Below are 25,223 nucleotides of genomic sequence, written 5' to 3' on the forward strand. Positions count from 1 at the left end.
GGTACTAATCTATAGGTAATCGTTAATCGCTGATATGCTCTGTATACGTATATCAGATGCCTTTCATTCCCCGAGTCCAGTGCTCGAGGGCGTCCGTTTGTCACATCGTCTGTCAGGAGGTGGGAGACCGCCGTGACTGCGGACCCTTATATAGGCCTCATATTTGATTAGTGACCGATTGGTTCCGTGCCACCAGTGCCTCTTGAACCATGGACAGTCCCTTGACCTTGACCTATCTGTCCAAGTCAGTTATCAATGATGGTGGTACTGTGATGGTGGTGCTATACTCGGCTTTTGCCGTCGTGCACGTTTGTGCAGAAACTGTTAGACGCTGGTTCATTATAGACGCCCTGGTGGCGCGCTTGATTTATGGGATGAACTACTACAGTTACTACGGTAGGTTATACCTCCGTTTTCTCTAACCTGGAATAGTATCCGCTCATTAGAACAACAAAAAGCATGATACCAGCAGTCGTCCCCGCTGTGCCAGTGATAGACAGATAGCCCTAGCCGTAGCTTTTCTCGATCACAGGCAGATCCGACTCATTCAAAGTTGATATTATCAAAATGTTGTATTTTCAACTGCAAAGTATGCACTTGTATCTTCTATCCTACTCTTCGTTGATCGCACATCAACAACATGGCACACAGTCGTCGAAGCACATTTGCATCTGACCGGCTGGAAGGAGCCACCCAACCTATATGTACGAGCCCACTTCGATGACTTGATATCTGCATCTGCCCGCACACGGACCATCAAGAAACAGTTCGACCCATCATGGAACGAGCAGTTTGTGTTGTGGGTCTAGTTACTCCATCAGAGAAAAATCAAATCATCTTATCTACTCTGATAGACCAGCACGCGATATGTCGTCCGTGCTTCAGTTAAGTCTGAGGCATGATCGTTATTTTTTTGGATCGCAACTACTCTCAACAGCGGAAATAGAACTCGAACCTTTACTAGGAAAACGAAGAGATGAAGACAGTGAGTGTTTGCGCACTAGTTTTATCCTACTCATTCTTAGAGCATAAATTCTCAATACAGCTGAGAACATTAAAATAGATCTCGTTAGCTCAAAGAAAAAATCAAATATTTCGCTGAGTGGACATATTACGATACGTCTCCGAGAAAACGAAAATGTTTCCGCGGGACAGCTTGCTCTCGATGGTTTACATATTCACTCCGATGAACGTGATCCAGCGATGGACAGTTCACAAGGTAACAGTCCCGTCGGGCATATTCTCGACAGGGTAGATTATGTGCAGTCGCTGTCGGTCATTATGTCAAAATTGGATATTTTCATGAAGATCGTAGATAGTGCTTCACAGGTGGGTTGATTATTTTGTGATCTCCTGTCACTTAGTCGTTCTCTGCCTCATGTAGATTAATCCATACATAAGCATCGCATGGCAAATCACGTCTTCAGTATATCAAGTTCGTGTTCTATATTTTCGGTTCGGACGTGGCACTCTTATCTTAGATACAGATTGTCAAAGGGCAGCTTGACAGAGATAAGAAGATCGAGGACCTTGCTGCTATCATGCAAGACGTATATACTTTTGTCGATGTGGTACAGTCTTTCCCAGAGAAGCTAGCGCCTCTCGACGATACAATCCGCAAAATTCTTGCTCAGACAATCGAATGTGTCATGTTCATTCGGGAGTACGCCGGAAATGGGTTTGGTGGTAGGTTTGTTGAAGCTATTTCATATATAAATGTTGACTACAAACTTGGCTACAGTTAGACTTCTTCACAGCCCATGGGCTGATGTGAGGATTGCTGATTTCACACAAAACTTCAACCTCCTCAAGCAATCTTTCAACTCTGGAGTAGTGGTCCAAACTGCCATAGTTACCTTTCGAATTTATGACTCGGTCGAAAAGCTCGGTTTGCACTTCGCTTTGTCCTGTGAAATTCCTGATTAACTGTGATATTAGTAAGGGCGCAAAATCTGTCAAAACTCTTGCCAGCCGACATGGACGACCCATCTCGGACCAGTTGTTTACCCGACACACGTATTGACGTCCTTACATCCATCGCCGAATGGGCTACCAGTCCTACGACCAAGGAAAATGTGTTGTGGCTGCACGGCCTCGCAGGGTCGGGAAAGAGCACTATATCGACCACAGTCGCAAACTTCTTCCGTGAATTAAGGCGTCTCGGCGCGTTCACCTTTTTCAATCGCGACATCACAGGCAGAAGTGACCCAGCCATCGTCATCCGCACTCTCGCATACCAGCTTGGCGAATTCGACTCCCGCATTGGATCTGCAATTTCTAAAGTGATAGAAAGCACACCTAGCATCAAGCAGTCCCCTATCAGATGGCAATTTCTAAAGTTGCTCATGGAACCATTGTCCTCCTTAGAGACATCGAAACGGGAGGGTCCAATTATCATCATCATCGATGCGTTAGACGAATGTGGGCACCCCGGGACACGGAGCGAACTTTTGAAGACATTTGCACTGGAGCTCCACAAACTGCCAAATACTGTCCGCATTTTGATCACCAGTCGAGATGAAATGGATATTACAGAGGCCCTTGGAAACCAACCACATATCGTCGGACGGCGCCTTGATATCAGTTCTCGGTCCAATAGCGAAGATGTTCTGATATATCTCAGGCGTCGAATGGTGGAAATTCAGTCACAAAACAAATATTTATCACTCCCTCTGGACTGGCCCGGTGAGAACAATATTCTCGCCCTCGCTGCTCGTGCATCTGGTCTTTTCATATGGGCTTCTACTGCATGTCGTTTCATTGAGGATGGACAGGATCCAGATGAGCGCGTAACGCTGTTGACTGAAGAAAAACTATACTCTGATGCGGAGTCTGCTCTTGATCACATATATGAAACAGCGTTGAATGCTACAGGCAAATGGGATGATCCTGTGTTCGCATCTGATTTCCGTGATGTCATCGGCATGATCATTGTTGCGAAAAATCCTCTGGTAGCGGCCACTGTTGATGCCCTAAATGCCGATTTTACTTCATCGAAAAAAAGACGTCCAGCTCTCCATACTATCCAACGTCTAGGCTGTGTCCTTCTTTGGGGCCAGAGTGAAGTCATCCGCATTATGCATCCCTCTTTCGCCGATTATCTCACTAACCCTGCCCGCTCTGGTCATCATGCATGGTTCATTGACCGTCATTCGCAACATAAACGGATAGCTATTCAATGTCTTGGGCATCTTCGGACCGTGCTCAAAAAAAATCTTTGTAACTTGACGCTTTCAATGGACGAAGTCAACGAGACTCTTCCTGCTGATGTTGACTACGCATGCACTTACTGGATTGATCACGTTTGCGAGAGTGATGGATCGGCGAGCTCGGTTGCCGAAGACATTGAATCTTTCTTACGTAGCCATTTCTTACATTGGATGGAGGCGATGTGCTTGCTAAAACGTTCAAGGCACACCATCGGTTTACTAACTTGTCTTCGTGGATGGATCAAAGTAGGTCAAATTCATCATCCATCTTTCATGCCCTAATAATGTGACATGTTTATGTATCCAGGTTAATCTTGTAGATCATCTCAACCTTTTTGACCTTGTATCAGACGCGGTTCGGTTTTCTCAGGCTTTCATCATGGTCATCGAACACCATCCTCTGCTAGTTTACGCAAGTGCACTCCCATTTACCCCTATAATGACGGCACTGTTCCAGCAATTTCACGAGACCCACACCTTCCCGCGAGTTGCAGGTGGCTTTAGGCAAGGATGGCCTTCAGTTTTGATGGAGTTCCCAAATCAACAGGGCGAAATAACCTCGCTCACTTTTTCCCCTGACGGAAAGCACTTCTTGTTTACTGCAGCGAATATCATCAACGTATGGGATGCTACGACTGGCGAAGATGTAGTCTCACCTCTTAAAGGACATGAAGCCCAGGTTAACATGGCTGTGTTCTCGCCAAGTGGATTACAGATTGCATCCTGTTCTGAGGACAACACTGTCCGCCTGTGGAATGCTTTATCTGGTGTTGAGGTGTTCGAACCGCTACGAGGACACCGACTTCCCGTTTGGTCTGTGGTATTTAATCCAGAGGGAACTATGTTATTGTCTGGTTCGAAAGATTCAACGATAGTTGCTTGGGATACGCGTCTAGGCACTATGATTTATGGACCATTAACTTGGCACAAGAAGGGTGTTCGTTGTCTGGCTTTCTCACCTGACGGATCCCGATTTATTTCGGGATCTAATGATGCTACAATCTGTATTGGGGATGCTACGACTGGCACAGAATTATTTCGACTGCAACAACACAGTAGAGCGATCTATTCGGTCGCTTACTCCCCTGACGGTGCTCGAATCCTATCCAGTTCTGATGATAAAACTCTGCTTTTGTGGGACGCACACTCAGGTGCCCCACTGCTTGAACCTTTCAGGGGACACAAGAGCACTGTTTATTCTGCATCATTCTCACCTGACGGGTCGCAAATAGTTTCCGCCTCAAAGGACTCCTCTGTTCGGGTGTGGGATGCATCTTCAGGCAATCAATTGACTCATTTAACTCGACGGCATAGGCAAGGAGTTCGCTGCGCCGCTTTCTCTCGGGATGGCACACGAGTCGTATCTGGCTCAGGAGACTGCACAATCCGTATCTGGGACGCAGAATCAGTCGAGGGTGTCGGGCCAGCTAGAATACACAAGTCTATCGTCACATCTCTCGCATTCTCCCCTGACGGCACGCGACTCGCCTCTGGATCCTTGGACAAGACCATCCGGGTATGGGATGTCGCTTCTGGGACAGAGGTACTGGGCCCCCTCGAAGGTCTTGATCGAGAGGTCCGCTCGGTGTCTTTCTCAACTGATGGGTCGGCTATAGTTGCATTTTCTTATGGCCGTGAACCTATCGCTCGTTCCTGGGATTCTATTTCTGGTATACTCTTGCCAGAGAGTGTAAGGCATATCCTGTTTCGAAACCCCAATCCTTTATCTCTTGAAGGAAACTGGATCATCGATACCCTGCGTCAAAAACCTATATCCATGCTTCCTTCGTCGTCGCCAAATACCTACTCATCATTCAATAACTGTATGGCAATTGGAACCAAAAATGGTAGTGTATTGATAATAAATTTCCCTTCTTCCTAATTTCTGCAGGGGAGTGTCATCCGATTGAGCCCCTCAAGTGAAATGGTGGAATCCCAGAAATACAAATGCTCCTTGTTATCCCTCAAACTGGTTTACGTTTACGCTGCTTTAGCGCCGGTTGACCAGTTTGGTGGTTACAGTACAACCAGTCGTAGTCTTAAACACATTGGAAAACATCACCACATTGAGGCATTATTAGACGAATTGCATAATATTATAAGAGACCTACTGTCGGTCATCCAGCTGTAGCGCCACGAACACAAACTGGTGACCCATACAAAGGAAATGCCAGCCACTACTAGCAAAGATGACTGGTGACCATCTGACATGTTATCGCGAGGAGGACCCTTTGAATAGACATCACTGCTTATAGCTCCCCGGGTGAGCCAGGGAGAGTCTATGAAGCTGAGGACCTGGAATTCAGTGGGCCCCTTTGCATTTCAAAGCTAGCAGGATTCAGTAACTTCGCACGTAGAGGTAGAGATCACCATTGCAAGTAGTAGTGTTTCATATGCGAGAAAACAACGTTATTTCGTCTACTATTAGTACACAATTAAAACACACGATACACTAACTCATACACGCAAAGAAAAAGCTACGCTGGCCCACACTGTCAAAATTTCACAGTACTGTCGATGATGTACATCACACCGTTCTTAGCCTGATATAGATAGGGCTTAGCACACTGTTGAGGTCGAGAATCACAAGCACTAACCTTCCTCATACCAATGATTCGTGTTCCGTCTTCGAGGTCGACCTGCGTCCATTCCGGCTCTCCAGATTCATCAGACATAGCCTTGAATGTGACCGACTTTCCCTCTAAAAGAGTCTCATATGCTTTGGCTTCGCTCGAGAATGAAATAGGTGATTTCTGAGAACCAGAAACAAGAGTATTAGAATCGCTACCAAGATGCACACAAAACGAAAGGAGACGGACTGGGATGATATGCGCAGAGACCCATCGCTCAACGTTTCTCTTCGACAGTTGGTCAGACTCTTGCTCCGAAATTTCAATTTTTGGCTCAACTGGATCAGGGTCTTGATGACTAGAGTCAAACGGTTCCCGTCAGATTCAGTTCTCTGCCCAGTGCAAGAATGAAGTTGTAACGCACGGTTTTCTCGCTAAAGCCATAACAGCCTTGTTGGTGGGCACCAAAAGTGTGCTCATATCATCGCTGTTGAACCTCACGGATAGCTCGAGTTCTCGTGCATAAGAATAAAATATGGATGCTGAGGTCTCGATGGTCAAAAGATCGGCAAGCGTGGGCTGAGAGTTGGTGAGCGGTTGGAAGGTGCCGGGTTTTTCAGGCATAGCGGGCATAATCACTTGTTCATTCGTCGAGGCAGAGACCAAGAAGGGCAGTGCGAAGAATAATAAAGTCTGGAAGCGCATAATCTATCTGCTGAGTTGCCTCGAGATGTGCTCAGTGATGAAACTGCTGTGGAGACTCTTGCCAAGTGGCTCACCGGAGGTTGCCGACAAAGACTAAAAGGCAGACTGAACCTAAGCTGAGCCTCAGTCTGGGCTATGTTATGGACTGCTTCCATGTCGCTCATCTTAACGGACAACGGTAAATGGAACCGATACTGTATTACAGTCGTGCGGAAATATATATTTATTTCTATCTACCGATCTACTTCGCTGAATAGTATAACATCGTTAACAACTTGTAAGTTCAAAGATGAGAGATGAAAAGCACACATACCCAAACACAAGATCCTACAGATAAGAGTTCATTAGCAGCGCATGCGGAAACAGCAAGATCATATACACACCATAGTACCGATGACAGCGACAGCGTCGGCGAGCATGTGCTACAAAACAATGGTTAGTCTCCAAGCATGAATATAGCATGTGGGGAAATATCTTACATCTGGAGATAACAATCATTGCGACAATATTAGTAACAGTCCTAACTGATAGCAAGCAAATCACGTACGTCTCATCATAAAGTCAGCACCAGCAAGGTGAGCAAAGCCAGGCGCTCGGATACTACATCTATAAGGGCGGTTGGTGCCATCCCTGATAAAGAATATCGGGTATTAGAGCACGGTTTGATTCACGACTCGATACTAGGTGGTACGCACGAGACAAGGTAAACAGCCATCTCTCCCTTAGGAGCCTCGATAGCACTGTAGGTCTCTCCAGGTGGCACTGAATAGCCCTCGCTGAAGAGCTATCACATCCTGATTAGTGGTGGTAAAACATGAATGAAAGAGAAGGCATACTTTGAAGTGATGGATAAGCGACTCCATGCTTTCCTTCATGGATGCACGTGGTGGAGGTACGATTTTGTTATCGTCGATCTTCACTGCTCCAAGTGGCATCTTGTTCAGGCACTGTCATCACGCAAGTGGGACGTCAGCATATGATGAGCGCGCAGTTTAATAAACCACAAACTTGATGAATAATCCGTAGGCTCTCTCGGAATTCCTGGACTCGACACAAGTAGCGATCGTAGCAGTCACCATTCTTCCCAACAGGTACATCAAATTCCACCTGGTGCAAATCCATGAACATTTGAGCCCCCTTTTATCACTGATGAAGAACATACCTCATCGTACTTATCATATGGCTGCGTTTTTCTTAGATCCCACGGAATTCCACTCCCCCGTAGCATGACACCGGTGAAACTGTAATCTAATGCCTGTTTTGCAGTAACTTTGCCAATACCAACCGTCCGTTGTTTCCAGATTCTGTTACCTGTCACAACTTCTTCGATTTCGTCAACACGCGAGCTGAATTGAGTAGCCCATTTGAAAATATCCTCGAGTAAGCCGTGAGGAAGATCAAAAGCAACACCACCTGGGCGAACATAAGCAGAGTGCAGCCGTGCGCCAGACACGCGCTCGTAGAATTCCATTAATTTTTCACGCTCCTCGAATCCCCAGAGGAAAGGCGTCAATGCTCCGACATCCATAGCGTGCGAAAGGACCGCCATCAAGTCTATGAGGGCGTACATCAGAAGAAGGGGAAAACGAAAAATGAGTGGAAAAGAGGTACTCACGACTGAGGACACGGGTGATTTCACCGAACAAAGTTCGGATCCATTTGGCGCGTTCAGGAGCCTCGATATTAAGCAATTTCTCAACTGCAAGCGTGAAGCAGAGCTCATTTGTCACTACGAGAACAATCGTCAATACACAAAAGACTACTGTGAGATAGAAATATAGCTCCTACTCATTGAAACATAATCCAGTCGATCGAAGTATGGTAGGGCTTGCGTGTAGGTTTTGTACTCGATCAATTTTTCGGTACCACGGTGAAGAAGACCGATGTGCTTCATAGTAATAGGAGACTAAGTAGGTTCCTGCAACTAGACGAGACGAGCAAGCGGTACGTACCGGGTCTGCACGTAAAATCTCCTCTCCGTTCAGTTCGAGGATCATTCGGAGGACACCGTGAGCGGCGGGATGTTGAGGACTAAGGGGTGTAAAAATCATGCTCGAAAGTGAATTCTTGATCAATACTCACCCAAAATTGACTGTAACATGGTAGAAATTTAGCTACATTTATCAAACGAGAACACGCGGTAGACCCACCCGTGAAGTGTCTCATCTTTGCATCAGCCCTCGTCCCCGTCTCAGCCAGAACATCTGCCGCACTCATGCCGTGCAAATCCTCGACGGTGTGTCTTTCGAATACATTTTTTGCGCCAGTTGTGACAGCACCACTTTGAGCTGCACTCTGCTGCTGAGATAAAGCAGGACTCGTAGAAAGATGGCGTAATGCAGATTTGCGGCCTATTGAGTTCGACAGCGAGAGCTGCCGTCGCAGAAGGGATGAAGCCATAGTTATGCTGGCCGTCGCCGTCGTCGAAGGCAGTGGAAATTCAGAGGTGGAAAGGCGGTCACCGAACGCGGCGCAAGTCGGTAATGCAGGATTCTCACGCTCCACTACTGTTGGTAACTTTGGCTGCGGTGCTACATATGCAGAACACACAACCCAAGCTAACACATTTCTGGAGCTTTCGTTTGCTGTAGGCCTTTCGTACTGTCAAGCAAGCCTATAGGAATGTTATTTGCCACTGCAGCTGTTTGCGTCTTCCTGGCCTTTCCCTGGCTGAGTCTCGCAGATGAGGCACCATGCACAGTTCACGACGGGGGCAACTATTACGACCTAAACCCTCTGAAAGCCAGGTAAGTTCTTGCATGGGGCGCCACTCGTCAGACCCATGCTATCCTGCAATGAGCTGTTCGTATTCTTCGGCGCTGACATACTCTCGCGGTTCAGTAAAGACTATGAATTCACAACGGAAGGCGGGCACCAATTTTACATGAACGTCTGTAAAAGCGTTACAACTGATACCTGGAATATCGACGTTCCGAATCCCGGAGATGTTGCTGGATTCATACGCAGAGACCACGGTGATCTATCAGTAGGGTGCGTACCGTGATTACACTTTATTCCACCGTATATATCCCTTGCACAGGGTGGTAAATACCACACTAGAAATGAAGGAGGGTGGCTTGATGATGCGCTTATCCGAAGGCTCACGATGCCCCAACTCTGACATGCTGGCATCGACCTTCATTCGCTTCATATGCGATAACTCAGTCTATGCTGCAGGTAATGATAACTATCACGCTGTCAGTTTCTCGTCGTTCTCAGTCAACTTTCAGGTAAACCTGCTTTGTTGGATCAATTTCCCAGTGATGACGAGAACGCATGCCACTTTGAGTTTGAATGGAAAACTCATGTAAGTGTATTTTTTGTTTATCAGTCTCTCTCGTAACTGTTTTATTGCAGTACGCATGCCCCGTTGGAGAGAGGGGTATCATCTCAGGGATACTCATATTCGTCATAATAACGTATGTCTAGTCTTTGATTCCTTAAGATTTCTTTGATTTGCTAATGTTGTATTGATAGCTCACTCATCGCCCTCATGATTTTCATCGTCGGCAGCACGCTCTATAACCGTTTCGTCCTACGCCGCCGAGGGTTCGAGCAAGTCCCAAAGTTCTCCTTCTCACAGTTCTCTGAGCTGCTATCCATTTGCGGCGATTTCATTCAAGAATCGATCGATCGACTGCGCAGTTCACGTCCCAGCGGTCCCAACTCTTTCTCTCACCACTGGAACGGAGGTGACGACGTCAGCGGTGCAGGCAGAGGGTTTACAAGGGCAACAGGCACAAGGGAAGAAGAGGAGGTCATGATTGGCTCCCAGGAGGATGAGGACGAGGGTAGAGAGCTACATAATGTACACGATGCGCATGTTTGGGGCACTCATCCTGAGCAAAGCCCGCAGCCAGAAGGGATGGATTCCCAAGGAGTGATCCGGCTGTGATTCAGTGAAGTTGTACTGCTAACTTATATTGGTTGACATCATTATGCACACTGTCTACGTATACTGTCTTTGTCTTTTAATGTTTTCCAGGAGCTGGATACGTATATATTTCATGGGAAGTGTGTATGTGAATTTGAGTGAGATTACAAGATGCAGCTCATTGACCTTGGCGCTAACTGGGGCTATCACCAAGGTCAATACAACCTTCCTAATATGGTACTTAGCAAATAGGCCGGCAAATTCCGCACACATTTTCTCTGATCTCTCAAGCTGACAGAGACAGGTGGTTTCCTCGAGGCCATAACTCTTGCTGCATGCAATAAAAAATGGCTAAAACCAACAAAAACACACGGCAGAACATATCAAAACCGAGACCATCTAATCACAAAGCCAACGCTGCAGGCTATGCAAAACGTAGATCTCAAAAGGCCAAGGCCATAGCTCTCTCTGACGTCTACGAATATGCCCCATCCAAAGTACGGCGTTCGAAAGTAACACTTGACCTTGATCGTGAGGAGGCTGCAGATCATGGTCCAGCAAGAGGTGGAGATGGGGATAGCGAAGATGGGTATGGACGGGAGGAGTTGAAGGCAAGGCTGATCGGTGAGAATGGGGACGAGGAGATTGATAGCGAGGACGACGAAGATGTCGACAGTGATGCTGCATTTGAGGAAAGTGACGAGGAGAAGTTCTCAGGCTTTGATTTTTCACGGAAGGTACGTTCTCATGGGGTTCTTTTACTAAGTTGTATACTGATTTTGAAACAGGGGAACAAAAAAGCTACTTCTACGAAGAAAAAAGCTAAAAAGGCTCAGAAAAGTTTGCCTGAAGTGGATCTAAACGAAGAGGATGATGTGTCCCAATCAGAGTCTGAGCCTGATGATGATGATGGTGACGAAGACGATGAAATGGAGGGAGAAGAGGGGGACGAATTCTTTGACGTGCTCGATGTATTCGATGGGAAAGCTGATGAGGATGACTCGGCTGAGAAGGGAAACACTAAGAAAAGCAGCACCAAGAAAGAGAAACAACGCATTCCGAGCAAGAAGAAGCGAGAGAGCGAGGAAGATGATGACGAGGAAATGGGTGAGGACGAAGAAATGGATGAGGATGAAGACGATGAAACAGTAGATGAAAACGAAGTAGATGAACCATCAGATCTGGACGATCCTTCCCCTGAAGCTCTCGCCGAGCTCGGAAAATACATCCAAAGTCTCGACCCAAGCGACAACAAAAAGAGAAAAGCACCCATAGATGGCGAAACAGGAGAAACTACTACCGAACAGGTACGGGAACGAAAACGTCGGATGTTGAAGGAGCGAACTGAAGCAGGTCCTGAGGGAGAGTTTGGAGCGCAAACAGGAGGTAAGACTCGTTCACTGAAAAACGAATGGATCACCGTATTATGTTGAAGAGATACTGATACTACCCATTCGTATATGTAGGCTCTCAGAAACTGAATTTGGATGACCTTCTCGCCCCTCTCGCCTCCTCATCTTCTGCACTAGCCTCCCTCAAAAAAGCAACAAAACCTCTGGCTTCGACGTCTACTAAGGCAATCAAGACACTTTCTGCTCCCCTTCCTCAGCGAACGCAAGAACGGTTAGATCGTGAGGCTGCGTACGAGCAGACCAAGGCGGAGGTAGACAAGTGGAGTGCGACAATGAAGAGGATCAAAGAGGTAAGGTCCTCGTAATAACTACTACATATTTCATACTAACGGAAACATCATCAGGCTGAACATCTCAGTTTCCCCTTGCAAGCCCAACCAATGGTACGACCATCAAACTTGGAGCTTGCAGCCAAATTCAAGGTAATAATTTGCAATCTTATCTAACTATTTCATGTCACTAACTTCACCCCAGCCTACCACTGAGCTCGAGAGTGCAGTTGACAAACTGCTCAAGGCTGCACAGATGCGAGAAGAGGATATTGCGAAAACCGAAGACCTACAGATGGCACACTTGAGCGTCGAGGAGGTTGCTGCACGGCGAGCGGAGCTACGTTCCATGCGAGAGCTCGCATTTCGTGCAGAGGTTAAAGCGAAACGAGTTGCCAAGATCAAGAGCAAAACGTACAGGCGTATTAGGAAAAAACAGCGCGAGAAGTTGGATGGTGAGGAGCGGGAGGCTGCTGAGGAAGAGGACGATGAGGATGCGACGCTCAAACGAGAAGTGGAGAGGGCACGGGAACGTGCTACGCTGAGACATAATAACACAGGAAAATGGGCGAAGGCGATGAAGGGTCGAGAAGGGCTGGACATCGATCAACGAAGGGAAATAGGAGAAATGTTGGAGCGCGGTGAACGGTTGAGAAGGAAGATTAGGGGTGAGAGAGGAAGTCAGGATGGCTCTGGAGATGATGACGACAATTCTGATGACGATACCGAGAAGGGCGTAGATGACCTGAAGAGGGATGCTTTCGAGGAACTCGCAAACCTGGCGGATGGCACAACGCCCGAGCCCACGGATCAAGGGAAGAGCAAGAGCGTATTCGATATGAAATTCATGCGCGACGCAGCAGCCCGTCGGGAGCGCGAGACTGATGCCATGGTCGACGACTTCGCAAGGGAGATGGGTGTAAGTCGCCAGAGAGGTGATGACGAGAGCAACGATGAAATAGATGTCGATGTTTCAGAGGAAGGCGGTAACATTGATGGATCAGTAGTGCAGCGCACCGGAGGAAGAATGGTGTTCCGTCCTGGAGGCCTCAATACCGCGATCAATCTGCGCCCTACGGGATCACTAGCGTCCGACATATCTAGCGTGACTCTCCGGTCTGCAGATTTGCTACAGGAGCCTCCATCCCCTCAGCATTCTTTGTCAACCGAAACTTCCAGAGCGCAGGTATCTCTCCCACCTCCCTCAGCATCAGTGCCCGAGTCCAACCCGTGGCTGGCACATAGCAGCACTGCACATGCCCCGCGAAAGAAGAACGAGACTCTAGTACAGAAGGACAGTACAACTCTTTCGAAGGCCGCTAACAAGTTGAAGAAACAAGTGCAAAAAAGTGGGGAGGAGAAGGACCGCGTTCGAGAAGATGCAACGCTCGAGATTAATCTGGGCGATGTGCTCAAGCTCCCAGAAGATACTGTCGCAAGTGGGTCAAAACCTAGCGAGGTGTCCCATGTTGCAAGTAAAAAGAAAGGCAAAAGCAAGGCTAAAAAGGAACCGGTTAAAAGTTCAAATCCCATCGAACATAACGATGATGATTCGGACGTTCACAGTGAGGTGGAAGAACAAGAGCGGGCGCTCGAGCAGAAGGGCGACAAGAAAGGAAAGAGCGTGAAAGCCTTCGAGCAGCGAGATCTAGTCGCTCTCGCCTTTGCGGGTGATAACGTTGTCCAGGTAGGATTTAAAGCACCTGCAAAGCTCTCAGCGCTAATATCTATTATTGTTCACAGGAATTTGAAGAGGCAAAGCGTCGTGAGATGGAAGCAGATGCTCCTCGTGAAATCGACACTACACTCCCCGGTTGGGTACGATGACCTTCAATTTCATTAACTTGCACGACTATTGACTAACCAAATGTTCATCTAGGGATCATGGGGTGGCAGTGGCACCTCAAAAGCACCTCCCAAACCTCACCTTGTCAAGAAAATCGCCGGTATAGATCCTGCTTCTCGAGCAGACTACAAAAAGGCACATGTCATAATCTCTGAGAGGCGTGACAAGAAAGCTGCCAAATATCTCGTGAAGGAATTACCACATCCGTACACGAGCCATGCCCAATTCGAACGCAGCATGGCGGTCCCTCTTGGCGCGGAGTGGAACACGAGAGTAAGCTTCCAGAGAGGAACTTTGCCTCGCGTTGTCAAAAAGGTGGGCTACTGGGTTAAAATTCTGTATCTAGTTCACTGACTAACGACGATTCACACAGATGGGGAAGGTTATCGACCCTTTGGAGAAACTATTTTAGCTGTTCCCCTCGCATGTGATCGTCTGCATGCAGCATATTCGATCTACTCATGTGTACTTTGGATTTATCTTGCAGCATATACTTTTTCAGCATTTTCTCATTAGTAGTCAGTAGAGTGATACCTGATAACAACACATCAATCTTACAACTTCAGAGCATACATTTTCATGAGATTACACTCATTCATAAGCATCAAGACTAGATACTCTGTATAATCTTCATTATGAAAGTAAATGAATGAGGAACTGTCATTGAATGCTCTATCCTAAAATGTCAATGTGGATTTCGACACCTTATCTATCCTCCTTGACCCATACCCAACGTAACTATCACATAAACATTAGCTACCACAATTATTAACCATATCCCATACCCTAAACCAATCATTATCTTCCCACTACTAAAATCGACAAATTCGCCTTCACCAGTTGCTCTCCCAGGCTCTGTATCAATCTCCACAGCAGCTGAGCCACGATCTATGGCTTCCTGATCTCTTGTAACAATACCACTGACTACGTCAAGTGGCGAAGATGTGACGTTCGATTCAGGGGTCGGTTTGCGAACGCTCATGTATCGCTTTGACGAAGTGAGATAGATAAGTGGGAACGTGACGAACGGAAGGACGATGGAGAGGACGACCTGAGATGCGACAAGGAGGGTGTTGATGCCTGTGGGACCCACAGCGACAGCGACGATTATTGAGGGGATGAGTCCAAGTAAACGAGTGAGAAGCCGTCGAATGACTGGCTGTTGTGCGAGCGAGAATAAGGAAGGATTGAACTTATGAGCTGATTGTAACACGATGCATACTGGACTTACTGAGACTTTCCAGCGGAGAAACCCTTCTGAAACGCTCTGTCCCGCCACAGTTGCGACGATAGAAGCGCTCTGACCTGCTGCCAATAAGGCTAAGGCGAATAGCAATGCAGCGGCTGCGTGGATAACAACATTGATTTACTACGACATAAATTAAAGCGTACAATTACTCACGTTTTCCAATAGTGTTCTTGATCAAAGTATGTGCATCAAACAAGCTTGCTGGAGATTCTGAACCATACTCTCCAGATTGATAGTAGAAAACGGCACTAGCAAGAACAAGAATTCTAGCGAAACGCCTGCAATTAGCATAGGATGCAATGGAGCCTGAAATTTGAGGGCCTACAAAGAGTTGATGATAACCGCAAATCCCAGAAGACTGGATACAACGTCCACAATACCGTGGTATAAGTGCGCTCTAACAAATGCCAATTCGTTGTTATCTCTATCGGCGTGAGTCTTATGCGTGGCGATAGTATCAGAATGGGAAATGTAAAAAAGCCCTATAATGTAGCTCCTTGTCGATTGGATCAAGCGACCGAACAGCGAATGTCTTGCATGTGAAGTGTCGGTACCTTCCTGATAAGCATAACTACTTGAAGCCATAGAAGGAAAGCTTTTCAAAGGGGTGGAAGATATCCGATCTTGAGTTGCGAGATGGGAACCAAGGAAGAGGCTATGTGGCATGACTGTTGCCCCTAAGATACCGACAGCTGTGACACAAATCTCAGCATACTGCAAATACCATGAATAAATGGCCTGGTAATAGAGCTTACAGGTGTAAAGGCCGCCGCTAGCAAATATTTCCTTGGAAGGGACGAAACCATCAAAGGCTGCTCCCCAATTCACCTGGATTTTGGCTATAATGACAGCCATACAGATGAGGACAGCAAGAACCTGGTACAAACTATTTAGCTCTCTATATGCGTAAGTTGTCAACTTTTCCCTCACTAAGGCAGCGATTATTAACTCGAACAATCTTACTGGTCTACCACGAAGGGGGTTACCCAAAGAAAGGAGGACGAGAACATCGGATGCTGTCAATAAAACACCAGCCCAGAGCGGTAGTGCGGGAAAGAGCAGACATAGTGCAATGGCTGAACCAAGTAGCTCTGCCAGGTCGGTACTGATGATGGCGATCTCTGACAATGCATATAGGGAGTAAAGCGCAAACCAGCGCCATAAGCGCGTGTGACGTGGACGACTGTGCAGAAGAAGGCGACAATGACTTGCAAGATCTAAATATCCAAAATATATCAATGGCCAGAAGTCATCTCATTCTGGGGGAATCGTTACCTAGTCCAGTAACGCAACCAAGCCTACTGGCTAGCACCTAAGTCGAACGATAACACATGGATGTAAGACGTTGCTGTGAACCATGGACAGTTATAACAGAGGAACATACCTGCAGAAAAGCTGCAAAGAGACCAGAAATCAGAACAATGAATAGCAACTTGTAGCCATACTGAGAGCCAGCCTGTAGATCGACTCCCCAGTTTCCTCTTAGTACAGTTCTGATGAGCCGTGACCATACCAAGATATGATAGGATACAACTCACGGATCGAAATATGCTACCGCACACACAGTTCCAACACCAGTATGGGTTTTGGCATGGTGAAACACAGTCCAAGCGGCGTCGTGGAGCCTTTCTGTCCAATGTTTGCGAACAGAATCGGCCTTTTGCTCATGTATTTGTGGAGAGAAAAGGGACATTGGGGACGTGGTGGTAGTCCGGGTTCAAGCTAAACATAGAGGAAATAGGACGAAAGGACTGATGAACCCAGAGCAATGGGCGAGGGGACGAAACGTTGGTACCATTCTTTGGTTCACGTACCATTTCATCATTTCATCATATTTCCTCTTCCGCTTAGCCACTCATATTCAATCCATATCGTCATCAGAGCGCCCCCTCATTTTACACACAATTCACACCAAAACATAAACATACATACAAAAAGATGAGACAGCAGCTCTCTCCAATTACAATTGCAAGCCTTGCTGTGCTATGTTATGCATTTTCGACATATGTCAGTCCTTCACGCTTCAAGCCGAACCGTGCTCAGCTGCTAGGCTGCTAGGCGATCTATCGCACACCAAGCGCCTTCCGTACCGAAACTGCGGGACCCAATTGTAATAATTATTTCTCAGCCTCGGAAGCCCATCGGAATCGAATCCATAGATATTTTGGCCAGGCAATTACGAATATTACAAGTATACGTACCGCATACAGTTAACCGAACTACAATAATTTTACCTAGTTTTTTCATGATCACAGACAAAGGAAAACATCATTCACAAACACTTTGCATGGGGTCGGATGGGTCGGATGGGTGGCATAGAAAGCTTTTCGAATAAGATCGTTATGTAGGGGGCAAGGTATATACCATTGGTAGCGCTCAAGGCGTTGGCAGAGTCGGACAGCAAAATTCATATCGTGTGTCTTCTCAATCGACGAGATCCACAGTTCCGGTGAATTACGTTCTTTGGTAGGGAGGCATGGAAATTTGGGCGCGCCATAAGTCATCGCACCTTCTCAAACGCAGTCGATGGTCTTGACTTATCCCAGTTTGCGAACCTTGGAAGTAAAACCAGCAACAAACATCTTGACCATTCGACAAATCTTCCAAAACGCGTGTTGCCCTTTTTCATATTGCAGTTTCAAATCCAATCTACGAAACCGATCGATAACATGCCTTCTCGCAAACGCCGAGTGTGGCCTTGTCGCCCCATAAGCGGTTTCTGGAACAGTTGCGTCAATTTTAGCCAAGGCTTTGGCGCTTCCAATAGGTAGCCCGAGAGAACCCATAATCGCACGATTCGTAGCAGTCGACACTTCTCCTCGAAGATAAGGTCGTTCCAAGTGTGACGACGCTGTTCTCTTTTGCCTCGCGTGAAACCAGAGAGTGCAAGCTAGCCACTGCTTTTCGCATGCCGAGCACTTGGGAGTATAGCCGAAGTTATCACCATAACATGGAGGGAAAGGCGGGGCAGGAGCGTCATAGCCACCTGCATCGACTGCGACAACATACTGCGAGACGGTGAGGGGAAGTGGGGAAGGCGTCCAGGCAGGTGTACTTGGTAATTCTGGGGTAGGAAGCGTGAGCATGAGAGATGGCCGCTCCGTGGTTAAAACTTCGGATACGTGAGTACTGTTATCACCTTCGGCTTGTCTACACATATTCAGTTTTGGAAAGCAGACAAATCAAACTAAAGACAACTAAATGTGAGATAAACCTACTTCTTGAAAACCAGGCTATTGTTAGCCTGTACATGACGTTATATCAGTCATCACAGAAATAGGGGGAAAGTGCATACCGTGTGTACCCTATCGAATACTGCTTCAAAACGGTGCGACCATGTAGGACATTCATCGTCACTGGTGTCGAGACTATCATATGAACTAGTCCTTGAGTGAATAGACAGCTTGCCGAAGTTTTCCGAACTCTCCAGAATTGGAGAAAGTTCGGTCGTATGGAAAGACAGTTGATCATCCTTTCAATGACCTATTAATAGACTACTGCTATAGCAAAAAATGAGATTTACTTACAAAATCAGAGGGTCCAAAACATTTGTCGAAACCACCTGAGCAGAGTCGGGACAAGCTCCACTGAGCAGGCGAATAACCGTGGGTTTGTTCCTTTTTGTCATAATTATTTGGGGCAGATAGTTTGCTGAGAGAAGGCTAAGATCCACGATAATTTGCATTAGTCACGGCTTATCTCTTTTCACTGCCAACGAACCTTGCGCATCATCATAATACGCCCTCTCGTCCTTCTCAAGCGATCCGTCCGGTCATCCTTGTAATTTCGAGAAGACGCATACATCTATAATGCAATATTTTACTTCAGACCACACGCGCAAAGACAAGGACATGCTCACTACATTCTCCTAAATCATTATAATAAATTGATAAACGGATCTTGGTAGGAGATGGGCTCTCAGGGTACATACTTTCTCATGTGAACTAATCTCCGCCGAGGATGTAATTTTTCCCCCGGAAGAGCTAAACACCTGACGCGAATGCCATTGAAGTTCAAACCTTGACGGTGGAACACAGAACTTCGCACCTTGTTAGCAGAAGCAGAAGGTTTCTGTACTGGATGAATACGAATGCGGTGAGATTGAACACGGGGAAAATGACTGACCACAAAAGCACAGTCCATGCCCAAACTTTCTCGCGAGTGCATTATAGACAGCTGTTTACCCCCCCCAAGTCTGTCAATAGAAAGTTACGAGAAAAGAATATACAAGCTGGAATGGGAACCTTTGAAGGAGATCTGGAACAAGAATTTCTAATCGTCCCACTTTGAGAGGAACCTTCATGCGAACGCCTCGGCGAAATTCCTCGCATATAACTGGTATTCACAGAACTGCTGGATGGTGGGCGAGATTCTGTACGTTGACCAACTGCATCCACTCATATAAGCCATTTAGAAAGGGAGAGAAGACGCGATTGGATCATGTGCGAACCTGGATAGACAGGAGGTTTCTGTGGTCTATACCTTGGATCGGGCCTTGAAGTGGGAACATCAAAAGACTACCATAATTTCAGCAAGACGAAACACAAGTCAGACATAGGAACGTTACTGAAACGTACAGGACTTGGATTCATAAATAAATTGAGGAACTGGCATGTTTGTTCCCACCGAGCCTTGAGCGTCATCGTTACACCCGATGCAGCAGCTTTATAGAGTCAGTAAAGGCTCGTATGTTCGCTTTTATCCTGGGATCGTTTGAGAGCTGGACCTCGATACCTAGTTACACACAATGTCCCGAATATATAAGCAAAGACTGCCTTGGGTTAACGTGTAGGTCCTGGGTGAGATAGAGTGAACGCCGTATGGAATTGAGGCAAATTTGTGCATGTTTGGTTTATAGGAATGTTTGAACAGTCTGGTCAGTCCTACGACTGAAACACAATCTCTGCAGCTGCAACACTGCATATGTCAAATAAAATTCGTTTCAACAAGCAAATCAACTCTTGAACACGAACGATAGTCTCATGATCATAAGATAGAGCAGCTTCAAGACTACATGTGCCAACAGAAATGACAAAATGAATTTGTTATTGCATAGAACTTACTACAAGAAACAAAATATAGACGAACTATACAATAAATAATGTTTGTTCCAAAACTACGAGTCCGATGGGGAAGGTAGGCACGAGAGCACAAATCGAACTCAACTCTGAAGGAACGCTTCAGGCTAAGTAACCTGTTGATCTACTAGACTTCATGACGAAGCCTCGCAGCAGGCAACAAAACCGAGTTCATCTTCCACGAACGTAACAGGCCCCCATTGTGAGATTTCCTGAACGGTAAAGGGGGCCTTGACTTGGTTCATGGTACTAGAAGAATCCATTGGTCCGATAACATTCACGAAACAGCGTCATTAGAATGCACGAAGTGAAGAAAAAGCATTAATAATCATCCGGTTTGGTCACGACAGATGAACAACGTTTGAAGAGCATCGCACATTGAAACACTAGCAATTGTCGATTGTTGCTTGACTAGTCGTCGAGAATGAATCCATTCGTCAGCGTCTAAAAGCGAAAAAGCGCCTGTCTTTGGTCCATGAGCGTCAGACCCTTCACCGGAAGTTTTGGAAGGTGATATACTTGGAAAGAACTATACAGCTGCTTACAAATCGTTCGCACATTTACGCCTGTCCCGATTTGGCAACCTTAATGGTTTGGACTTTGGGACAACCTTCGAGATAAGTACCATGGCACCATACCAGCAAGTAAACGAATGTTTTCATTTCCGTCCTGCACACATCAGATAATTGGTGTCGAGGGGGGGAGTACGGGCTTTACAGGGTTCTTTAGCAGGGTCCAATCTTAATTTGAGCGTTCCCTTGGAAAGTTGCTTGTATAGTATGACAGCCACTTCAGTGTCATCAGTATTACATCGCACTACATTACCCATCAGCACGCTTGTTCCTAGTCTACTCAGATGAGATTGCTCCCGTCAGCCGGTCCTACAAAAGTGGTCTACCGTCCCGTTTGTATACTTTACCGCCCTTCATAACAAACTGGATGTTATCCGCGGACACCGCGCTTTCAAAGTCACTCTCAAAATTCCCCGAGGTCGCGATAATATCGCCAATGAAGCCTCTTGCCACAGCCCCAAAAGGAACCTCGTTATCGCCAACAATCCTTGGGTCCTCCCTGAGATCGCGTACTTTGGCAAACCTAGCCTCTCCCTTGCGTCCTTCCCATTTCATAGATCTGATGCACTCCCAGCCCCCCAGTGTCGCCCATTTCAAGACTTTTCTCCAATCAGCACCTAGCCTGTTCATTAAAACCAACTCCAAGGCATTCTCTCCGTGTGCAAAGACGCCAGTATCGCCACCGCATGCGATATTATCCATGCCACACGCGAGGGCAGCTTTGAACGACTGAACCGCGTGCTCCCAAGTCTCACCATGCCCTTGTCCTAAGGTGAAGTAGGCCGCCAAAGTTGGACACCACTTTACACGCGACTGCGAACAGGTTCGGAGCGGTTCGTCGAGTGACTTATCAGTGTGATCAGGATCGTATGAGGCCATATCGTACCCGTGTTCGATGGAATCCACAGAGTGGCGTAGAAGTTCCGTGATAGTGTCCTTGTTAGTTGCATGTGCGGCAACCTTGACACCATATCGGTGGGCCGTATCTATCATCGTCTTCAGTTCGTCAGACGTGAACGTACAGATTGATTCTTTCCCCGCGGGTGACGACACATTGATCACTCTAGAACGAACACGGTAATCTTTACGAAAAAAAAATGATCGGATTCATCAGTATTAGAAACCGACTGAATATAGACTTAACAGCAGATAATTACCTGCGTAAATCTGCATTTAATAAGTTATCATATGATAAACATGAGGGATTGATAGCTAGCTATTCACCTTAATCCAATCCGCGCCCGCACCAACCTGCCTGCGAACCACCTTCATACATTCGTCGCGTCCGTCCGCAGCCTCAGCGCCAGTGATACCTTCAATGCCTTCTCTGTTCACATGAATGACACTTTTAGGGCCTTTGTAAACGCGTCCCATGTCACACGGGGTTCCCCATATTATTGTATGTAAAAAGGTGTGTACGAATTGAGGAGATACCAACCGTAACTTCCAGTAGAAACGATAGCCCTCGTGGCACAAAAATACCTCGGTCCGGGGATGAGAGCACCAGGATTGGAGAGGCACTTGCGAAGTGCGATATCAGCCTCACCCGCGCCTTCTGTGCCTAAGTCCCTATGCACGAGATGTCTACGGTTAGGGGATGGTTCGCGCTGCCTCCCGAGTAGAACATACCTTACGGCAGTGAACCCTGCCATGAGCGTCCTTTTTGCATGTTGCGTTGCCCTAACAGTGCGCTCCACAACATGCTCCTTGGTGAGCTGATCCTCCCAAGAAGTCTCGGAATATGGGTGCAAGAAGACTGCGGAGAATGAAGTACAAATGTGCAAAGGTAGTGACGAGATTGACAATTTATGCAATGTAGATACTTACAGTGAACATGTGTATCCACGAAACCGGGGAGTACCGTTAAATGTCTCAGATCTATAATTTGAGAGTCAGAGAAGTTTAGGCCATGAGTACTGCTAGAGAACGGTTGGACGTCGAGAATGATGCCAGAATCTTCGCTAACGGTGATAACTCGGTTCTCCAATAACTCTAGGGTGTACGAATCAAACAGCTTTCCTGCGATGATCTTCAAAACATTTGGTTCTGTATTCTGCAGCTGCATGAGGCAGACCGGTCCAGAGAACAACCTGAGGGCAAAACAGGTGTCGATGTCAGTCTAAGCAAGACGCACGAACAAAAGTGACGGAACGACAAGATAAGTCGGCTCAGGTTGCTCAGGTCAGTGGGAATTAAACGGTCCGGTCCGGGGGACCGCTTTCTCCGGTCACCATAGCTCGACAAAGTCATAACTTCTGCGATCTGCAAACGACACTAAACGATTCATGAGTTGATGAAGGTGAGTTACAATGAGCGCATGGATTCGCTGATCGACTTAGATACTACAGTATCGTAAAACGAGTAGATAGAAATACCTAAGTTATGCCAAATGAGTGTAGCCAGCCACACAGAAACCATGCAAGCTAATCATACAAATGTACAATGTGTCCCCATCGTCCCTACCCCTACAAAAATATTGTCATTTCAAGAAAGATAAGTCGAAGTATGGGTGTGTTCAAGTAGACGCCTTCATCGCCCTCAATTGCCCAATCACATCATCGACGTTGGCATGTCTCAGACTATTTCGTCCATCCATGAAATTCCAAAAACGAGAGGGTTTGCTGACTTTAACATCAACTTGGACGCTCGCACTTGTTGGTGGCGGTGAAAATGGTGCAGGTGAATCAGCTGCAACATCTGCAGCAGACGCCTCCTCCACCACAGGGTCGCATTCTAGAATACCAGTGGCGGAGAGGTCTTGGTAGTCCACACCGAAGAAGTTTGCCAGTTTTTCAGCGCGACGCCGGCGTGCCTTGAACGTGTTTGCTGAATCTGACCCATCTGCAGTCGCCGGTCGACGGGGTAGAGGCCCTACGGTGGGGAACGGCCTAGGCGTACTATGCGTTGGTCTTGGAGGGGCAGGAGGATGAGGTGAAGAGCCTTGCTTTGCCATATGACTATCACCCTGATCACTATGCGGCTGGACTGTTACGTCTGCCAGCTGCGAAGTGATAGTCTTATCGCTGACAGCGGGCACATCTGATGAAGGTTCAAGCGGAAGATCATGAGAAAATGCACTAGACGGTGGCAGTTGACATTCTTGACTGGGTGCAATAGGCGTATCGGGATTTTCGATATTCCCTGCTTGCGCAGTATCACGCATTCGTCGTTCGGGACCTGCACGAGTACCCTAAGCAAATGTCCATAGATAAGATATTAACAAACGTGACATGTGCCTGAAGAGAGAAAGGACGAACTTGTATAGCTTCACGTGAGCTTTTATCGCCCAGTAACTTCGATTTGTCGCCCAGATTGTTATGCTTCTCGGGTAGCTCCGACTGAGCTTTCATCTGCTCCTCCTTACTTGCTCGTAGTGATTTACTCCTCTTTAAATATTGACTGTTTTCGCTAGTCGTGTGAGAGTACGAGGGCAAAGGCTTAGCCGGTGCAAGCAAAGAAACGTCAAGGCTCTTTCGTCGCTCGTGCATAGTAGCGGGCCTCGCGCGTGGTAGTTTTATAGCATTGGGAGACCTGCCGACACTGGGTAATATGACCAGTTCTGGTGGAATATCCTCGCCCAGATGACGGGCTAGCTTTGCCAACCTAGCTCGCTGAAGTTGCTCTTGACTCTTAGGTATCGGACCCCCTAACTCGTCATCCCACGACTGCTCGCTCCTTTCCGACGCGATGGGGGAAACGATAGAGGACAGGGGACTGATTTTCGTGGCTCTGTACGATGTGGGTGATGTTAAGGCAGATGGACGAGACGATGGGAGGGATCTCTCTAGGGAGTCTGCTTGTGCTGTGCTTGATCTGGCTGAGACACGGAGTGAAGGCTGTTTTACTAGCCGCTTTCCCCCTCGATGAGTAGCGAATGATGGATCTGGAGCTACGCGTGTGATACCATGTGCAGAAGCGCTTCCCTCACCCAACTTCTCCTGATCTGTCCGTGCATGATTTGCAAACCCAAGATCACTAAACACTTGACTGAGCTTCCGAGTTTTCTTCGCCTTTTCCTTCGGTCTAAACTGAGAGGGGGATGGCATAGTAGAATTTCTCGTGTGGCCGAAACTCATGTCGAGATGTAGAGATGGTGGGAGGGCTGGGATACCTGTATGAGCGATCAGAGTGCCATCTGACGACCCTGAAGCTGTTGAAGGCCTTGACGAGTGATGGTTTAACGAACCGTCAAGACTCCTTTTGCTACGCTTGTCCTTTGAAGTCATGGTAAGATTTGAAGGTGTCTCTGGAGTCGATGTTGGCGAGGCAAGCTGAATAATGAGAGAAAGACGGGGTTCATGTTTAGCTCTCGTTTCTCTCGGGACCATTAGCGAATGGGAGACAGCAACCGAACCACCGTGGTTTGAATGGCTCGACCAATGTTTTCCAATAAAACTGAGTCAGATAATGTGCACGATAGTGGGAAGGTTGTAAGATCG

General features: G+C 47.0%; 9 protein-coding genes across 9 annotated transcripts; 2 read left to right on the plus strand and 7 right to left on the minus strand.

Annotated features, from left to right (window-relative positions):
* Positions 1–209: 209 nt before the first annotated feature.
* On the plus strand, positions 210–5,132 carry SERLADRAFT_432916 (uncharacterized protein; the record flags this gene model as incomplete). Its single annotated transcript, XM_007313085.1, has 10 exons — positions 210–396; positions 652–790; positions 855–985; positions 1,046–1,329; positions 1,385–1,435; positions 1,488–1,686; positions 1,742–1,888; positions 1,939–3,455; positions 3,517–5,032; positions 5,101–5,132. The coding sequence occupies 10 exons, from the start codon at positions 210–212 to the stop codon at positions 5,130–5,132; spliced, it is 4,203 nt and encodes a 1,400-aa protein (XP_007313147.1).
* A 447-nt stretch (positions 5,133–5,579) lies between these two features.
* On the minus strand, positions 5,580–6,556 carry SERLADRAFT_377164 (uncharacterized protein; the record flags this gene model as incomplete). The annotated part of the gene is made up of 4 exons (XM_007313086.1): positions 5,580–5,752; positions 5,807–5,962; positions 6,029–6,137; positions 6,204–6,556. The coding sequence occupies 4 exons, from the start codon at positions 6,401–6,403 to the stop codon at positions 5,705–5,707; spliced, it is 513 nt and encodes a 170-aa protein (XP_007313148.1).
* A 111-nt stretch (positions 6,557–6,667) lies between these two features.
* On the minus strand, positions 6,668–8,932 carry NdufS2 (NdufS2, NADH ubiquinone oxidoreductase 49 kd subunit; the record flags this gene model as incomplete). Its single annotated transcript, XM_007313087.1, has 13 exons — positions 6,668–6,733; positions 6,798–6,811; positions 6,868–6,906; positions 7,030–7,114; positions 7,180–7,268; positions 7,321–7,431; positions 7,493–7,591; positions 7,647–8,038; positions 8,100–8,213; positions 8,273–8,372; positions 8,437–8,515; positions 8,567–8,576; positions 8,635–8,932. 13 exons carry the CDS (start codon positions 8,882–8,884, stop codon positions 6,718–6,720), a joined length of 1,398 nt encoding a protein of 465 aa, XP_007313149.1.
* A 73-nt stretch (positions 8,933–9,005) lies between these two features.
* SERLADRAFT_456155 (uncharacterized protein) lies at positions 9,006–10,508 on the plus strand (the record flags this gene model as incomplete). Its single annotated transcript, XM_007313088.1, has 6 exons — positions 9,006–9,231; positions 9,326–9,475; positions 9,525–9,661; positions 9,715–9,791; positions 9,842–9,903; positions 9,962–10,508. The coding sequence occupies 6 exons, from the start codon at positions 9,107–9,109 to the stop codon at positions 10,377–10,379; spliced, it is 969 nt and encodes a 322-aa protein (XP_007313150.1).
* A 4,086-nt stretch (positions 10,509–14,594) lies between these two features.
* On the minus strand, positions 14,595–16,827 carry SERLADRAFT_344273 (uncharacterized protein; the record flags this gene model as incomplete). Its single annotated transcript, XM_007313089.1, has 9 exons — positions 14,595–15,044; positions 15,117–15,229; positions 15,288–15,400; positions 15,460–15,826; positions 15,890–16,010; positions 16,065–16,351; positions 16,410–16,446; positions 16,519–16,615; positions 16,673–16,827. The coding sequence occupies 9 exons, from the start codon at positions 16,825–16,827 to the stop codon at positions 14,595–14,597; spliced, it is 1,740 nt and encodes a 579-aa protein (XP_007313151.1).
* Positions 16,828–17,671: 844 nt separating this feature from the next.
* Positions 17,672–19,542, minus strand: SERLADRAFT_412662 (uncharacterized protein; the record flags this gene model as incomplete). Its single annotated transcript, XM_007313090.1, has 8 exons — positions 17,672–18,284; positions 18,353–18,378; positions 18,430–18,606; positions 18,662–18,796; positions 18,855–18,938; positions 18,994–19,002; positions 19,066–19,205; positions 19,260–19,542. 5 exons carry the CDS (start codon positions 18,936–18,938, stop codon positions 17,672–17,674), a joined length of 1,035 nt encoding a protein of 344 aa, XP_007313152.1.
* A 1,419-nt stretch (positions 19,543–20,961) lies between these two features.
* Positions 20,962–21,490, minus strand: SERLADRAFT_456159 (uncharacterized protein; the record flags this gene model as incomplete). The annotated part of the gene is made up of 1 exon (XM_007313091.1): positions 20,962–21,490. The coding sequence occupies one exon, from the start codon at positions 21,484–21,486 to the stop codon at positions 21,094–21,096; it is 393 nt and encodes a 130-aa protein (XP_007313153.1).
* Positions 21,477–22,855, minus strand: SERLADRAFT_456162 (uncharacterized protein; the record flags this gene model as incomplete). The annotated part of the gene is made up of 6 exons (XM_007313092.1): positions 21,477–21,866; positions 21,942–21,951; positions 22,009–22,139; positions 22,223–22,353; positions 22,414–22,540; positions 22,612–22,855. Coding segments are annotated over 6 exons (1,026 nt in total), but the record flags the coding sequence as incomplete, so codon positions are not given.
* A 194-nt stretch (positions 22,856–23,049) lies between these two features.
* Positions 23,050–24,858, minus strand: SERLADRAFT_456164 (uncharacterized protein; the record flags this gene model as incomplete). The annotated part of the gene is made up of 2 exons (XM_007313093.1): positions 23,050–23,974; positions 24,042–24,858. 2 exons carry the CDS (start codon positions 24,828–24,830, stop codon positions 23,300–23,302), a joined length of 1,464 nt encoding a protein of 487 aa, XP_007313155.1.
* Positions 24,859–25,223: the final 365 nt, after the last annotated feature.

This window comes from Serpula lacrymans, assembly GCF_000218685.1.
Source record: "Serpula lacrymans var. lacrymans S7.9 unplaced genomic scaffold SERLAscaffold_1, whole genome shotgun sequence".
Classification (NCBI taxonomy): domain Eukaryota; kingdom Fungi; phylum Basidiomycota; class Agaricomycetes; order Boletales; family Serpulaceae; genus Serpula; species Serpula lacrymans.